The 18,046-nt window shown below is 43.4% G+C and overlaps 1 protein-coding gene across 11 annotated transcripts in view; it reads right to left on the bottom strand.

Annotated features, from left to right (window-relative positions):
- Positions 1 to 18,046, bottom strand: part of TENM2 (teneurin transmembrane protein 2) — a 530,300-nt gene that overhangs the window by 176,112 nt on the left and 336,142 nt on the right. For all 11 annotated transcript variants that reach the window (XM_082622423.1, XM_082622416.1, XM_082622422.1 and 8 more), the window contains 2 exons: positions 17,202 to 17,397; positions 9,018 to 9,119 (listed from right to left, as the gene is read on the bottom strand). In XM_082622423.1, the coding sequence (XP_082478549.1) occupies positions 9,018 to 9,119; positions 17,202 to 17,397 (298 nt within the window). The remainder of the gene's footprint in view (positions 1 to 9,017; positions 9,120 to 17,201; positions 17,398 to 18,046) is intronic.

Genomic DNA, 18,046 nt, shown 5'->3' with positions numbered 1-18,046 from the left:
CTGAGGAAAGCATTTCTGGGGTGCTGGGGAGGACCCCTACACCTTTGGTGGGGATGAAGGGGCTTGTCATCTCTCTCCTGAGCGCAGACGTCCACTAGGGGAGGAACTGATGGGGAGACGGAAAAGTGGTGGGCGGGGGTGGGCAGTGAAGCCAGCCAGGAAAGTCAGGCGGCTGCGCTGTCTGTGAGGGCTTTGAGAGTGAGTGGTCACTGCCCCCCTTTTAGGGGATCTTCCTGCCAAGTTAGGAAAACCAAGTAAGGGCCATAAGCCTCAAAGTCAGCCAGACATGGCCTCAAAATCTAGCCTGCAGTGTGACCTTCGGCAAGTAGCTTATTTTCTCTAAGTCTCTGTTTCTCCTGTAAAATAGGGATAATAACAATGATTTCAAAGGCTTGTGAAGATTAATGCTGGCTAATATTTATGGAGCATTTAATACATGCCGAGCATGGTTCTACATGCTTTACACGCATTTACTTTTTAGTCCTCACAGCAATCCATCAGGTGGTATTGCTACTGCCCCCATTTTATGGATGAGACAACAAAGGCCCAGAGAGGTTAAGTAATTTTCTAAAATGGGAACAGTTAACTAGAGGAGCATGGATTCAAACCTAGCCAATTCAAACTCTGCAGCTTCCATTCTTAATAGCTTTGTCCTTCTGAGATGATGCAGGTAAACTGCAGAACAAAGGGTATTTCTTTTCTGTAAACTCTTGTTGGTTCCTCCTTTTCTTCATTCCTCCATTTTCCCTCCCTCACTTGCTCTCTCCCCTCCTTCACTGAAATTTGTGTCTCGATGTTGGCTGATGTATCCCTGTGTGATGAATCCAACAAATTTGAATCTTCTTTTCTAGCATTCACTTTGTCTTGTACATTTTCCAGCAATGTTTTCATCTGTATGATCCTTGACCCCTAAATTCAAGCCCCTAGACATTTAGAGAGCACTTACTATCTCCTGGGTGCCAAACTAGGTGCAGGGAGATACAAAGAAAACGGCTGGAAGCTTGTGATCCAGTGGGAGAAATGGATGTAACCCCCCAGCTAGAACATGGCACAGTATGAAGGGCCACTGCCAAGGTGTCGCCAAGTCCTGTGTGACTGCAGGGTTCTCTCTGTGGGTGCATCAGGGAGGTGGTGACCTGGGAGCTTGGTCCTCAAGCATCAGGAGCCGTTTGATAGGAAAGTTTGGGAAGGATGAGAACATTCCAGCCAAGAAAATGGCATGAGTAGAGAGAAAGAAGCAGGGCCGTGGTGTCTAGGAGGGAAAAGTAGCTGGACTCTATGGTGTATGGGACTTAGTGGGAGATGGTGCCAAAGGAGCACAGATCATGCAAGACCCTGAAGCTCATTCTAAGAAATATGTTTATTTATCCTCAGCCTACGGCCCCTGACCACCAGCATCAGGGCCCTCCTGGAGGATAATTAAAAATGTGCACGTGCCTGAGCTACACACCAGTCCTACTGCTTCAGAACCGGCTGGCATGGGGGAAGACCCTGGGAATACGCATTTATAACAATCTCCCCAGGTAAATGTCTTTAAACCAAAGATTGACAACCATTGTGGGAGGCAACGGGGAGCCACTGAAGGTGTTTGGGGAGAGAGTATCATGCTCCTAAGAGCTCTGGGAGAACGCCACAGGTGGTGAGCAGGAGGAATGCCATCAGGGAGAGCTGGTGGCCAAGTGAACAGGGCAGTGGCTGTGAGGATAGGAGAACAATGGGTTGAAGGTCGATGAAATAGGAGTTGGCAAGTGATAAGAGGAGGGAGGTGACAGAATGTCCCAGCTTAGGGCTGGGAGGACAGTGGCTCAGAGCAACAGGCTCCGATGTCAGACAGACTTGGTTTCAAATGCCTGCTTTGCCACTCTCTACCTAGTAAACCCTGGTTTCCTCTCCTTAAGGTTTCTGGGGTTCAAACCCAAATCCTAGTGTGCAACAGCCACACAAACTTGCAAAGCACGTCTTCCTTACACCTCACATCTTCTTCATTCCTCCATTTTCTCTCCCTCACTTGCTCTCTCCCTTCCTTCATTGAAAGTTGTGTCTCGATGTTGGCTGATGTATCCCTGTGTGATTAATCCAACAAATTTGAATCTTGTTTTCTAGCATTCACTTTGTCTTGTACATTTTCCAGCAATGTTTTCATCTGTATGATCCTTGACCCCTAAATTCAAGCCCCTAGACATTCAAGCCCTTATCCCCTCATGGCTGGTCTAGCGTTAAGAGGGCAGGCCAGATTGCTTGGTTTGAATCCTAGTAATACCGCTTATGAGCTGAGTGATCTTGAGCGTGTTACTTAACCTCTCTGTGTTTCATTTTCCTCCTCTGTAAAAGGGGATAATAGGCATCTATAAAATAGGACAATTAATGATTCAGTGAGATAATTATGCAGTTGCTTAGTGCAGTGGTTGGCTCATAGTAAAAACTCAATAAATGTCAGCAATGATGACAATGATGATGATGATTTGACTTTGTGCTAGCACTTGGCCGAGAAGGACTGAGTAGTGGGTACGTTTGCCAGATAATGGGAGAAAAATGGCAAGATCCCCATTCTGTTTTTTCAAGGCTCCACAGAAACTGGGTAGGAGCGGAGACCAACCCCCAGAAAGAAGACTTCATGTTCCCGTGGTTGTGGCATTTCTGGGCCTCCCCTGACAGCTGATCAGCAGTGGGCGTTGTCATTTCTAAATCGCTATTAAACACACATTACCGAACAAGGAAGGCTGTGGTGTGTTAAGTTTCTACTGCAGGTTGGGGCCTTAAGCTCAGCACCAAATATGCCATCTGAGAAGCCAGTGTCAAAACAAGGTCATCAGAAGCCTTGGATGTCTTCTGAAAGGCAAAACTGCTTTAAACGCGACCCAAGGAAGCATCTTAAGTCATTGAGAGACCTTTCAATAAAAGTCAATGAAAGAAAAAGGAATCAGAGTTAAAAAGCATCTATCCCACAACAAATATCATAGAAGTATAGTAATGAGAAAGTCATGTAAGGGGATTAGTAGTAACAAAAAACCATAAACTAAACAATAACTGAATCATAAGCACGGTTCTAGCTGGACAAGAGAGGCACCTGATGGAAAATGGTACAAGTTATTGGGAAAGAAACGCCATCTTTCCTCAAGCTCTGAATCTGAACAGATTGTTTATTGCATTAAACAATTAATGAAATTCTATGCTAGAAGACACTATTCAGTGTAGCGCCTTTACTAGACTCTCCCTCCATGGAATTTTCTTCACATTCCCCGATTCTAATTGACTATTTTCATAGATCCACACTTCGTTGCTTCATGAACTTCCTTATCTTCTCCTTAATAACATCTATAGCATTCAGAGCCCACAACCCAGCATTTTGGACTTACACGCTTACATTTCCCACTTTCTTATCACGTGCATCCATCAGACCGGAAGCTCTCAGAAGGCAGGCCCTGGCGTTCTTGCCCATCATTGTATTTCTGGTGCTTAGTGCAGGCATATGATAAGCGTTTGCTGGATGCATGAATAAGTTTGGTCCCCTTGACTGATTTGGAACAAGGTGTTAGAACCCTCATACATTCTTTTGGGGTGAGGGTCAGTTCCACTTTGACATCTGAGCCCCTCGGAGCCCCTAGTTTGGTGGGGGCTGAGGAATGAACGCCCTGCAAATTCATGCTGACTGCTTCCTCCATTCACTGCGAGGATGTCTTCAGATGCCTGATGCAGACTGGCAGGTTTATCAGGAGACAAGGAGCTGTCGTCTGCACCGCACATCTGAGGGCACGGGAGGCGCAGCATGAGGTCAAGAGAGTAAATCCGCATTTCTGTCACTTGGACATACACCTGGCCGCTCGGATGTGATGGGAATCTCGCTTGCTAATGTGGTGAATTCTCCCTCTGGCAGGAGGGCCTGAGTCTGCCGGCTGCCTGCAGTAGCAGAAACTGGCAGACCCGAGGCATCCTGGGCACAGCTGGCAGTGCAGGAACAAAGGGGAATGCGAGTTTGTGATGCGGGTGGACCTGGGCTTGGGCCCTCCTAAGGGCTTTTATCAAGAAAGAAGGGACATGATTGTGGGCCATGGCCGGGAGACGGCATGCACTGTTCAGGGTAGCAGGGGCCTCGGGACCAGCTGTCTCTCCTCTCTGCACTTGCTAGCTCGATTACCTCACCCTGGCTGCTCCAGGTCACTCCCCGCTAACACCTACGAGCTTCCTGGGCTCAAAAGTTGTTTGTGAGTAGCAATGAGTCATAGTCACTGACAGACTGTGCTGGACGAACGGGATACGGCCACCCAAGCATCTCTGCCTTATGCGTGAGGGTTGAGGAGAAGGTACACACATGCTCACACCCGAAACCACACATACCCTCACACACACAACCACATCTGAATCTTTTTCTTGTTAAAGATCAGAAACGCGTCTTTGATAGGATTCACTGAGGAGGGCACAGCATCTTGTGAAAAATGCAGAACCTCCATCTAATCACGAGTAAACATGAGACAAACCCACATCCAGGGCCAAGCTAAAAAATACCTGACCAGTGCTCTTCAAGACGGTCAAGGTCATGAAAGACAAGAAAAGAGTGAGGAGCCCTCGCAGATTGGAGGGGACTAAGGAGACATGACAACTAAACACAAGGTGGGATCTCGACCAGAAAAAAAAAAAGGGCAAAATTAGAAACAAGTCTGTGAATTAGTCAATAGCATCGATCAATGTTAATTTCCTGGTTTCACTAACTGAACTTTGATAATTTAAAATGTTGACATTAGGGGAAGCTGAGTGAACTCTAGGAACTCTATGTGCTCTTTTTTGCAACTTGACTGCAAGACAAAAATGCTTTTAATATAAAAAGCTTAGGGCTTCCCTGGTGGTGCAGTGGTTGAGAGTCCGCCTGCCGATGCAGGGGACACGGGTTTGTGCGCCCCGTCTGGGAAGATCCCACATGCCGCTGAGCGGCTGGGCCCGTGAGTCATGGCCACTGAGCCTGCGCATCAGGGGCCTGTGCTCCGCAACGGGAGAGGCCACAACAGTGAGAGGTCCACGTACCGCAAAAAAAAAAAAAAAAAAAAAAAAAAAAAAAAGCTTAAAATATTGGGGGGTGGTTAAAATAGGATTTATCTCACATTGTTGATATGAGAACAGATAAGATAGTATGTGTTATGTACTTACACAATGCCTGGTACATCTTTAATACGTAATAACTATTAGTTGTTATTAAAACTATCCGAAATGGAGGCTTAATCGACCACAAGTAAACCAGGAGCTAATCATTAGGTTTACCCACTTGAAGCTGGTAGAGTTAAATCTGTGTGCCTATTTTTACTGGGTGCTCACTATATCGCAAAGGTGTAGGTAGTGAATTTTGTTATTTTCAGGAGCCCATGCTTAGGAGATGAGATGCTCAAGGCTTGAATTTATCTAGGAGCCAGGCTGCTTCACATGTGCTATATATACAGTAGGACCCAATTTGGGGATTCTTGATGTGAAATGAATGTGTGAGAAGCTGACTGGGATTGATTGCTCAGGGCAGTGCAAAGATTCCTTTCTCGAATGCAAATCAAAACTCCAATGAGGTATCACCTCACACCAGTCAGAACAGCCATCATTAAAAAGTCTACAAATAACAAATGCTGGAGAGGGTGTGGAGAAAAGGGAATGCTCCTACACTGTTGGTGAGAATGTAAATGGTGCAGCCACTATGGAGAACAGTATGGAGGTTACTCAAAAAACTAAAAATAGAGTTGTCATATGAGCTAGCAATCCCTCTCCTGGGCATATATCTGGACAAAACTGTAATTCAAAAAGATACATGCACTCTATGTTCATAGCACACTATTTACAATAGCCAAGACATGGAAAAAATCTAAATGTCCATCAACAGATGAATGGATAAAGATGTGGTATATATATATATATATATATATATACAATGGAATATGACTCAGCCATAAAAAAGAATGAAATAATACAATTTGCAGCAATATGGATGGACCTAGAGATTATCATACTAAGCCAATAAGTCAGAAAGAGAAAGACAAATACCATATGATATCACTTACATGAACCTAAAATATGACACAAATGGACATATCTACAAAACAGAAACAGACTCACAGACATAGAGATCAGACTTGTGGTTGCCAAGGCAGAGGGGGAGGTGGGGAAGGGATGGATTGGGAGTTTGGGATGAGCAGATGCAAACTACTATATATAGGATGGATAAACAACAAGGTCCTATAGGACGGATAAACAACAAGGTCCTACTGTATAGCACAGGGAACTATATTCAATATCCTCTGATAAACCATAATGGAAAAGAATATGAAAAATATATATATAAAACTGAATCACTTTGCTGTACACCAGAAACCAACACAACATCGTAAATCAATTATACTTCAATAAAATTTTTTAAAAAGGGAAATATTCCTTTCTCAGTAGATTTAAAGGCGGCACTAACATTTCCTATTTATTGCAATGGATTCCAATTTTCTCTTTTTTAACTTTTCATTTTGACCTGAGTCCTTTTAAAATAAATTCATCTGTGTAAACCTAATGGGTAGACTCAAAGAAATATGTGAAGGAAATAAAGATTCTGATGGCCCACGAATTTGGCAACAAACATAAAGGTGGTACATGAAAGAGCAAAGTGTGGGAAACAAGGGTTTAGAGCATTTCCAAACACCATCATTGTTAATGAAGTAGCTTAAATTTCAAAAATACTAAGGAAGCAACATCTTTAGGGCAAAGCGGTAGAAGCTTACTCCTGACATTCTTAAGCCAACTTTGCCAAGAATAAATGGGGAAACAAGGAGAAAGCAATTTTAATCTCTAAACGCTTCCATTTTGTCCACTGTAGGCATCAACAGCTGAATTAAAATACATACAAGTTCAGAGGCCGATTTCAGGAACAGCTTCTGAGGATGCAGGAGGAACTACTCTTAACAGCCACTCGATATTTGTTTCGTGAGGATCAATTATATACCGTGGCTAATGCATGCTCGGAGCGCGCGCCTGGCCGCAGTACAGGTGGTGAATGCAAAACGCACACCGAGAGGCCTTTTAAGCAGCTAAATGCACACCCCATTACAGATCCATAATGCAGAATGGACGCTCATCTGCAAATGGATCGAGAGTGAAGAGTTCTTAAATGGCTGGGGTACTTAGGGCTGAAAGGCTGATCCCTGGATGTGCAGTCAGAGCACACACGGTTTGGGGGATTAATAATACATTGATGTGTGTCAGTGTTAATATACATTTACAGCTCACAGGCCCTGCAGCTGAGGGTTCAGCCCATTTGCAGCCACAGAAAAAAGGACTATTCTGTCCTTCCTCTCATTAAGGCCTTCACTCCTAGGAAATTAGATTACGCAAGGAAAGCCGTTCGAATGCTACTGAGGTTTTCCCTCCTTTAAAGCCTTCGCTCTGAAAAGTACATGGCACTGTGCGGCAGGGTGTCATCTACCTGCCTCATCAGGGCCCTTCAGAACCGGAGCAAAGGGCTGGCTGCGAGGAACACCAGGCTCCAGTGTCTGCTTGGGCACGTGTCCACATGCCCCCGGGCAGAGCGTGCCAAGGTGAAAAGCAGCCAAGAGAACGGTCTGGTGGCTTCATACTCTCTTCTCCTTTTGTATCTGACAGGTTTACCAAGCCTTTATGAATGTATCCATAGGTGGTGTCATCTAAGAATGAGTCTCACACACGTGCAACCAAATCCAGAACTTCAGGCACTTAAAAGAGTCCTATTCACTGATCAGTCAGCATTCAGAAGGTTGGGGATTGCAAATCTTTGAAATACTGTGAATATCTGAAATACGATTTTCCCAAGCCATTGTGATTTAGCTTTTCCAGAGCAGCTTGATTAATGACTGCCTCTCTCTCAGAACGTCAAGGTAGGATGGTCTTTTAATGAAGAGCACATAAAAGGATGAAAATATTATATGAATGTATAAGTAAATATACTATGACATATGTAAATAAAAGATGGTAAAACTAAACCCTCCGAGAGCTCACAATGTGTTCTGCTAAGAGCTTGGGGTGTGTTCTTGCATTCCATCCTCACAATGAATTTAGGAAGGAATTCCTCACTTTCCCAGAGGAGGAAACGGAGATTCAGAAATGTTAGATCACTTGCTCAAGATCACAGAGATCCTGAATGGCTGAGCTCGGGATTGGAGCCCAGGAATGCCTGACTTCTGAGCAAGGGCCTGGAACCTCTCCATCACTGTTTTTCAGACGCACTGGTGGGTGGGGAATCAGTGTAGTCAGTGTATTTCATTTTTAAAAGTGAAACAGTACAGAATAGAAAAGAAACATGAAGTGTTGTTTGTGAAAGTCTCATTTTAATTTTACGGTTGTATTTATCTAGAATGTATACTTGTGTGTGTGTGTGTGCACATACCATGTCTAAAAAGTGTGAGAAACTCTGCTCTCCACTGTCCTCGCCTGTGATTGCACTGCTTGAAGGTCAAGCTCAAGGTCTCTTGCTAGCTAGGTATGCAGCCCTAAGTCCTCTGTTCTTGTGAGAGTCATTTTCTTTCTTATAATACTTTCCCCCCAAGAATCCCAGGGCCCCCATCATTCTGTGCAAAGCAGTGTAGATAAATTAATAATACAATTTAAAACCAATTCCACCAAGATAAATAGCACTTCCTAGATTAAGAGCATAGCTGGCCAGAATGAATGAAATTTACTAACCCTGAGATGCTTAATCTTCCATTACATGGACGTTAATGATTATAAGAGAGGAGTGATGGTAATTCACTTCTGCTTTTACAGGAAATCTAACCGTCTCATTTTTAGCAAATCTCTCTTCTCAGCACACCTCAATGGCAAGGATACTTGCCCTGCTCTTATAGGTATATTGGCCAGTTGTCATACATCGAAGTCTACTCTTTGCCCAAGCATTAGGACGTGTAGCGTGCACGGGTTTACAAGATATCCCAGTGGAATTTGCTGGGGAGGCTACTTTGGTGCCCTTTCTCCCACCCCTTTTGAGAAGCCTATTTTCTATTTTCCAGGCATAGCAGGGAAGTGGTGGTAAATACCTTTAGCACAGTCTACTCCTAGAAATCCTGGAAAGCAGTGACACAGCCCGGACACACATTCGCCATTCCCGTGGCAGTTACGTGGACAGTCCTGCACTGAATCTGAAAAAGAGAGAAATTGAACAATTACTTTTTTCTCTGCCTGCTGGTGAAACAATTTAATAGTCAGCCATCCACTGTTTTTCAGGAGCAGTGGTAGTAACCTCAGATGCCTACAGAGGACCGGTAGGGAGAAGTGAGTGAAGGAGGAGAAGAGGGATGGGTGGGGACTAGGGCAACTTGAACAATGCATGGATATAACCACTGCTCTCCATGTGATTAGCCCAGGCAGGAATATGGGGCTAATACTGCTGCAATTTTTGCTTTTTCAAAAGAAACTGCTTATCTGGATTTAAAAACTACAATTTTCCAAGATTGAACGCTGGCAAGTTTTTAAACACTGCAAGCCCCACCCTGCCCCAATATCATCCTGTCAATCTGAGATTTGGTCTGAGATGTGGGATATCAGCTTTTAGCCTTAGGGATAGAGAGTGATTCTCCAAATGACAGTGGTGGCTCCTGATCTCAGATTTATAGAGTAAAAAAATCCCCTGCGTTAAAGAAAGAGAAGTCTAAATACGTAAGGGTGATCAATTTTGGCATGATTTGGGGATTCATTAAGTAGTAGGTTTGGGGTGGTACAAAAGGCCTTTTATGCCTAGCTTTTTGCAGATCTTATTTTTCATGAAATTCAATTAGCTCACCCTTGTTCTAACCTGTAGAGCCATCTTATTTCGTGATTTACCTTGCTATGTGTACTCTCAAGTAATGCCTTCAAAGGGATCATTTTGGAACTTTTTCATGTTGATTTGGGTCTGCACAGAAGTAGTCATACTCTTTTAAAATTATGATTATTATTAACCTAATTTTGCCTTACATTCAAATAAACACATTTAGACTTTCAGGTTCTAAATTACTAAGATGATCAAAAGCCACTATGCCCCAAAGATGACATGACACAGTCCTTGGGGAATTGGGGACATTGGCTTGGTGATATGCATGAAAGACTAGGAAGTCTAATTGCCCCTAATGGAGTCACCTGTGAATGGTAAGGGAGGTTTTCCTTTAAACCGAATTTCCCATTTATTCCCACTCTGGACTGAAAAACCAAACCACGCTGTAGTGCTTTCTTTCTATAGTGCTTCACTTCTCAGCTCTCTTCTTCCAGAATCCGGGTGTGGTTGGTTTCTGGCACTAGGCGAACTCAATCAGTGTATCTGCTTTTCCAAAATCAGTATCAAGCCAATTTATTTTCTTCTTCTCCTTTTTTTTTTTGGCTGCATTGCGTGGCTTGAGGATCTTAGTTCCCTGACCAGAGATTGAACCCAAGCCCTCAGCAGTGAAAGCGCAGAGTCCTAACCACTGGACTGCCAGGGAATTTCCAAGCCAATGTCTTTAGGGTCTAACAATTATCACTGCAGGCTCAACTCCCTGAGGTTGGCAGAATAAAGGTGGGCTGAGAAGCATCCAAGTGGCTGTCGATTTGTTTCATCTATTCATCCTCCCTTCCTTCTTTCATTCAAAAAGCATTAGGTTGAATCATACGAAGTAGCTGCTTTTGCAGGTCAAAAAGCAATTTCACATGACGTTAGGAGACAATTTGCCATGGGTGTCTTGTGTTCCTGAATGTGTTATGAGCAGAGGCACTGACTCCTTAGCTCTGGACTATCTTTTTTGAAAGGCTGTCTGTATAGTGAACAGCCTTGGGAGATAGAGACAGTGTCTGCCTCCAGAGCAAAGGGCAAGTTTAGTTACTGTCCAGTATAAATAAAGATAATGTCTCCCTCTGGAGAAAAGAATGAGCAGGCTCACCGCCCATTTGGAGACTCAAGGATAGTAAATTCAGAGTTTCTCTCCTGTCATGTAACCCACTGCCTGTGTAGGTAACACCTGGCTCTGTTTGTGTTGCCCTGTGGGAACTGGGGCTTGGAACTGGCACATATGTTGATACTGTGGATATTACATTGCTCTGAGGAATAAAGTCTTTTGTCTCTGACCCAGAAGCACCTCCTCTTCTGATAAGATCTATGAGACTGTGGCCGGCTACTGTGTTAGCTGACAATTATGGTGAGATCTCAGACATGTCACAGTCCTTGACATAGGGTTTACTTTTTTTTTTTTTTTTTTGCGGTATGTGGGCCTCTCATTGCTGTGGCCTCTCCCGATGCGGAGCACAGGCTCCAGACACGCAGGCTCAGTGGCCATGGCTCACGGGCCTAGCTGCTCCGCGGCATGTGGGATCTTCCCGGACCGGGGCATGAACCCGTGTCCCCTGCATCGGCAGGCAGACTCTCAACCACTGAGCCACCAGGGAAGCCTGGGTTTACTTTATTAACTGAGCAACTGTTATATGCAAGGCACCCTACAAGACATTGGTGAATACAATGGTGACTAAGACAGACACAGTCCCTGCCCTCACAGAACTTCCACTGTCATAGAGAATACAGGCCAAAATAATTATCAAATCAAATAAAAATTGTGATATGTGCTTTGAAGAGAATAGGATACTGTGACGGGGAGTAAGAGGTGGAAGCTACTGAGAAAGGACAGTCAGAGAGGGCGTCTCTATTCTATGCAGGTGACATATAAGGGTGAGCTGGAACAGCCAAGTGAAGAGCAATGTGAAGAGTATTCCAGGCAGGGGAATGCCCTGGCGGTCCAGTGCTTAGGATTCTGTGCTTCCACTGCAGTGGACCAAGGTTTGATCCCTGGTCGGGGAACTAAGATCCTGCAAGCCTCGCAGCATGGCCAAAAACAAAAGCAAGCAAGAAAGAGTATCCCAGGAGTACCCCAGGCAGAAGGAACAGCTGATGCAAAGGCCCTGAGGTGGAAAACAGCAGAACTGAATCCCACGTGGCTGGAGGGTAGCTAAAAAGGAAGAGAGTGACCTAAGATGAGTCTGGAGAAACCCAGATCATTTAGGGCCCTGGAGACCATGTGGATGAATTAAATTTTATTCTGGGACCAATGGGAGCAAGTGAAAACTTTTAAACAGAAACATGATATTATCCAACTTGCATGTTCAGAAGTCACTTGGACAGCAAAGTAGAGCTAGATTCTCACTGAGCATCTGGGTCTGGGGATGGTTTGGTGGAAATTGACATGGCCGAGGTCAAAGCTCCCTGTTCTCCAACCTAACATCCTCAGAGATACAGCAGCGAAGAGAGGAAGCTCTTTGCTACCACAGTCCCAGGGAAAAGGACTAAGGTCTTTGCGTAGGTTCTGTGCTGGGCTGGAAGGCCTCCTTGCCCTTTAGCTGAGGTATTTATCCTTAAGTCTCAGTTTAGAAAACATTTAGCTTCTAGGCATCTTCCTTCCCTACTGCCCTCAACCTGGGGTTTGTACCCTTTCCTCTATCTTCCCCTAAGTCTTATAATTGTCTTTTTACCTATCTGTCTTCTCTCATCAAGCTCCATGAGGAAGAGACCCGATCTGAACTGATCACCTAGGTATTCTCAATGCTCGGCACACAGTAGGTCCTTGGTAAGTAAGTGTATGTATGTGTGTACGCACACGCATCTCAGAGGGTGGGAGAATCCAAAATAAGCAGAAACTGCAGTGAAGAGTATTTTTCATTCAATTTCCCCAGGCCTTTTTTAAAAATTAATTTGTATTGGAGTATAGTTGCTTTACAATGTTGTGTTAGTTTCTGCTGTACAGCAAAGTGACTCAGCTATACATAGACATATACATATATCCCCTCTTTTTTGGATTTCTTTCCCATTTAGGTCACCACAGAGCACTGAGTAGAGTTCCCTGTGCTATACAGTAGGTTCTCATTAGTTATCTATCTTATGTATCGTAGTGTATATATGTCAATCCCAATCTCCCAATTCATCCCACCTCCCCACCACCTTGGTATCCATACGTTTGTTCTCTACGTCTTTGTCTCTATTTCTGCTTTGCAAATAAGCTCAACTGCATCATTTTTCTAGATTTCAAATATAAGTGATATTATACGATGTTTGTTTTTCTCTTTCTGACTCTCTTCACTCTGTATGACAGGCTCTAGGTCTATCCACGTCACTGCAAATGGCACAATTTCATTCCTTTTTATGGCTGAGTAACATTCCATTGTATATATGTACCACGTCTTTATCCATTCGTCTGTCGATGGACACTTAGGTTGCTTCCGTGTCCTGGCTACTGTAAATAGAACTGCAATGAACATTGGGGTGCATGTGTCTCTTTGAATTATGGTTTTCTCAGGGTATATGCCCAGTAGTGGGATTGCTGGGTCATATGGTAATTCTATTTTTAGTTTTTTAAGGAACCTTCATACTGTTCTCCATAGTGGCTGTATCAATTTACATTCCCACCATGCCATCCCCCCCACCAGGTCTTGTCTTTGAAGCATTTCTACAGTTTTTGAGGAAAGAAACAATTATGTAGTACTGCTGAAATACAGAAGGAGCTCACCTCTCTCAGTCCCCTTTTTCCAACACCCAATTAAATATTACTCTTGAAATCTTATCAGCTTTCCTTTTTGTCAACCTGGTTGGACTTTTGTTGAGGAAACAAGGCAGGTGAAGAGAGTTAGCCCAGGAAATGGGATTTTTATACAAGTGGAGGCTAGCCTCCCTGAAATCTGCACCGTGCTTCAAGAATGCCACTCTGTTGTACCCTGAGATGAAACTCATTTCTGAAAGCAGGCTGCTTCTCTCCAAAACACAAAAGACATCCCTGAGTCAAAGGTATATTTAGTGTGATGGCTGGTCAACACCCATCTAACATCCTTCCTTCTGTTTCATATCACAGGGGCTTTCGACGCTCCTGGCTGCTCTTGATGGAGTGTGTTCCGATAATAGATATGTGTGGGAGAAGCTCTGAACCAAATAAAACACTGCACTTTTCCCTACATTTCAGGCCAATTACTATCATTGCTCTATCAAGATGTCTGCCCAACTATTAGGCCGATTACCTTTGACTTTCTCTTTGAGCTACACTCCAGACAAGAGAAATTCTCTGGGGAGAATTGCTATTCCCAGCTCCGACAGGCGAATGGGGGTAATGGCCTGGGGGAAGGGCATCTCACTCCCACGGTCTGTGTCCATGTGGATAAAGGCAATGGAAGGCAGAAGCCATTATTAGATAATATGGCCCCCAGACACCTTGCTGTGTGGAAGGGGAAAGGGATTTATCTGGCTAGAATCCAAAGCAATCCACTGGTTAAGAGCACAGGCTCTGGGAGAGTTTGAATCCCGACTCCACCTCTTACGAGCTGTGTGTGACCTTGGGCAACTTGTTTAACTTCTCTGAGTCTGGGCTTCCTCAAGTGGAAAACAGAATATTGGTAGTAATGACCTCATATAACTAACTACTCTATGGGTTAACTGATCTAGACCCCAGAAGGGCCAAGTCCAGGAGCTAGTACGTGGTCAACTCTCTATAGATGTGCCATTGTTACTGTTTTCGTTATTAACCATTCCACTGAGTCTTTATAGACTCCAGCTAAGCCAGCTGCTGTGTGTGGGGTTTGCTGTCATGTGTATCAAGCCTTTGCATTTAAACACAAGGCCAATGCATGGACCTGGAGACTGTCATACTGAGTGAGGTCACTCAGACAGAGAAAGACAAATATCACCTGCTATCACTTATATGTGGAATCTCAAAAAATGGTGCAAAGAAACTTATTTACAAAACAGAAATGGAGTCACAGATGTACAAAACAAGCTTATGGTTACCAAGGGGGAAAGGGGAGGGGATAAATTGGAAGATTGGGATTGACATGTACACACTATTACATATAAAATAGATAACTAATAAGGACCAACTGTATAGCACCAAGGAACTCTACTTTGCTCTGTAATGACCTATATGGGAAAGAAACTAAAAAAGAGTAGATATATGTGTATGTATAACCGACGCACTTTACTGCGTACCTGAAACTCACACAACATTGTAAATCTACTATACTCCAATAAAAATTAGAAAAAAAGAGATTTACAAAAAAATTTAAAAAAACACACACACAAGGTGACCAAAAGGATATCATTTCCCATCATGTTCTTAAGCAAAAGATTGTTCTTTATCTTACTGTCTCAAACTAGTTCTAAATGTGTTGCCAGTTTCTTTCTTTTGTGATCTGGTTTTTATCCTTTTACTTTTTTTTTTTTCCCTCATTGGTACACAACATGCTCCTGGGAACTTTCCCTAACGGTGGAAGACTTCTCCAGCGACTTTCCTGATACAAAGTTTATGCCATTAGTGTAGAGCAGGGCTTGGCAAACTTTTTCTGTCAAGTGACAGAGAGTAAATATTTAGGCTTTATGGGCCAAACTGTCTCCACTGCAACCACTCAACTCTGTTGTTATAGCTGCCACAGACAATTTGTCAACAGATGAATGTGGCTGTGGTCCAATAAAACTTTATTTATAAAAATAGGCAGTGGGCCAGACTTGGCCCATGGGCTCTGGCATGCCAAGCACTGTTTTAAAAGGAGCATTTGGCTAACCCTGTTAGGGCCAATCTTTCCTTAACAGAGGGACTAAGCATTAACTTCAATGCTATGGTAAATACCAAATCCTACCTGATTTTGTACCATTCTGAAGTTGTGGCTGCCACCTGAATTTCAGGTTCTCTTTCAAGAATCAGGGAATCCTTCAGAGCAATCCATGAAACTAACAGAGAAGTTCTTAACATGCAGTCAATAGATCAACAGCTGTACAAGATGTGCTCTTAAAAAATCATCAGCTTGGGACTTCTCTGGTGGTCCAGTGGCTAAGGCTCCATGCTCCCAATGCAGGGGGCCTGGGTTTGATCCCTGGTCAGGGAACTAGATCCCACATGCCACAACTAAAAGATCCTGCATGCAGCAACTAAAAGATTCCGCATGCCGCAACTAAAGATCCTGCGTGCTGCAACGAAGATCCTGAAACTAAGACCCAGTGCAGCCAAATAAATAAATAAATATTTTCAAAAAATCATCAGCTTTCACGAGTGACTACCAGCTCCATTCCAGACAGGTTCAGTACGTGAAGTCACATCATCCCTCCCTTCGGAGATATGGTCATTACCTTCCCACAAACGATGAATCTGAGGCTCAGGGAGTTTAGTGACTCTCCCAGGTAGGATGTGGGAAAGAAAATGTAGGATTTAATCCTGGATCAACCATCTTATTTAGGTTTCTCTAGTGAAACTCGAGGTCCACAATTAAACGCTGCTGGGACAACATGGCATTGCAGAAAGGCAATGAATGAGGCCCAGAAGTCCATGCCATTTCCACCATTTCCATATCCTGGGACCTTGAGGGACTCAGTTTCCTGAACCTCAGTTTATTCCTCTGTGAAATGGGTCTAACGATCTGCCCTGATTCAGAGAGGATCAGTTATTATCATTAGTAAGAAGATTAAAACCTAATGACAAAATAAATGTTATGAAAATTATTTATAGGTGATATGATTGTTAAAATTCTTAGGGCTTGCTTTAGAAAACGTCATGAAATATTCTCAAAATAATGGCCCTCTTACAGGTTTGTATGCACATATAAGGGGAAATTTTGGATAAAATCTTAGCTTTTCCCCAACGGCTACTAAAAAGGACTGCTATAAAACATGCCCTAAATGACAAGTGCTTAATTAAAGCTTTTTGAGATTTACTAATTTGGGAACAAAGATATGATTTCTTTCTTATGGTTACATCCTTTTCCTGATTTACTTTTCAGGTTTTTAAAAAAAATTTAGTTTGAGCTTTCCTTGATTTTTGAGAAAAATGGTGACCTGACGCAAATGGTCAGTATTTACTGGCTGTTTAGGGATTTATACCTGTAACTTATTTCATTTACTCCTTACAGTAGCCCTATAAGGAGGGACTAGTTAGTTCTATTTTACCATGAGGAACTGAGGCTGACGAAAGTCCAATGATCTGCCTAGGCTGTGTGGCCAGGGCTTGAGCCAGGTGGTTGGACCCAAGCTCTCCACTGCAACTCAATCCCTGGTACTCACAGTGGCTTTTTCATGATTTAAGTAGCATTCATATTTTAATCAGGGCTAGTTTTAGGTGGATGATACTATGAACCCTAAATTAAGGATGCTGGTTTGGTCCCCTACATAGTAGGCCCACCTTGGAAGATGTGCCTTCAACAGAGAAGCCAGACACTTCCATCCTTTCGTTCATGACATAACACCTCAGAGATCCCGTACCTACCTAAGACTACAGTGTTGAAGGAAACCATCTCTTTGTCTTTGCCATCATTGTAGAAGGCCAGGTGCCACAGGCCCACATCCAGGTACTGGACAAACACGGCTTCGTTTTGAACCAGGGTCTGTATGCTCCGGCGTTCCCTGGGTGACTCGACCACGCTCCATTTCTCCTTCCCGTCCAGACGCTCCATGAAGTCATACTGGGAAAAGAAGAGAGCATGTGACACAGGGTGCAGACCTGGTCCCATAACAAGCACCTTCCCCTCCAGCCCCATTAGTTAACTGAGAGATACTCCTGAGTACACTTTACTTTAAGCTCATTTGATTATAAGTAAAACAAGAGTCATGAAAGTTGTAATAAAACAGTCACCATTTATTATAATTATTGCTAATAGTTTTATGACTATAAGGTCATAATCTCTTTTCAGCTTTTATGTTTTTTTCCCTGTGTGTGTGTGTGTGTGTGTGAGAGAGAGAGAGAGAGAGAGATGGGGTTTTGCTCCAGTCCCTACTGGGGTGATATAGAATACATAGCATATGCCAAGTATAACTTTTTAATAATTCCTCCAATTCTGAATTCCAAATTGCATCTGGCACTCAAGAGTTTCAGGTAAAGAATTATGAACCTATGTTACCAAATACCATTGACTGATCATTCACTAAAGGAAGGTGGTATATCAGAGTAATTAAGAAAGAGGGCTGAGGAGCCAGACTACCTGGGAGAGAATCTGGAACTTATTAGCTTCACCTGTCCCTCCCTCAATTTTCCCATCTGCAAAACTGAAAATAACAGTACCTATGTTATAGCTTGTTGTGAGAAATAAGATCATACTGATAACAGTGCCTGGC

Source organism: Mesoplodon mirus (genome assembly GCF_964341445.2).
Source record: "Mesoplodon mirus genome assembly, chromosome: 5".
NCBI lineage: Eukaryota > Metazoa > Chordata > Mammalia > Artiodactyla > Ziphiidae > Mesoplodon > Mesoplodon mirus.
Note: the sequence above shows the minus strand (reverse complement) of the source record. Positions and strands in the feature narration are given on the sequence as shown.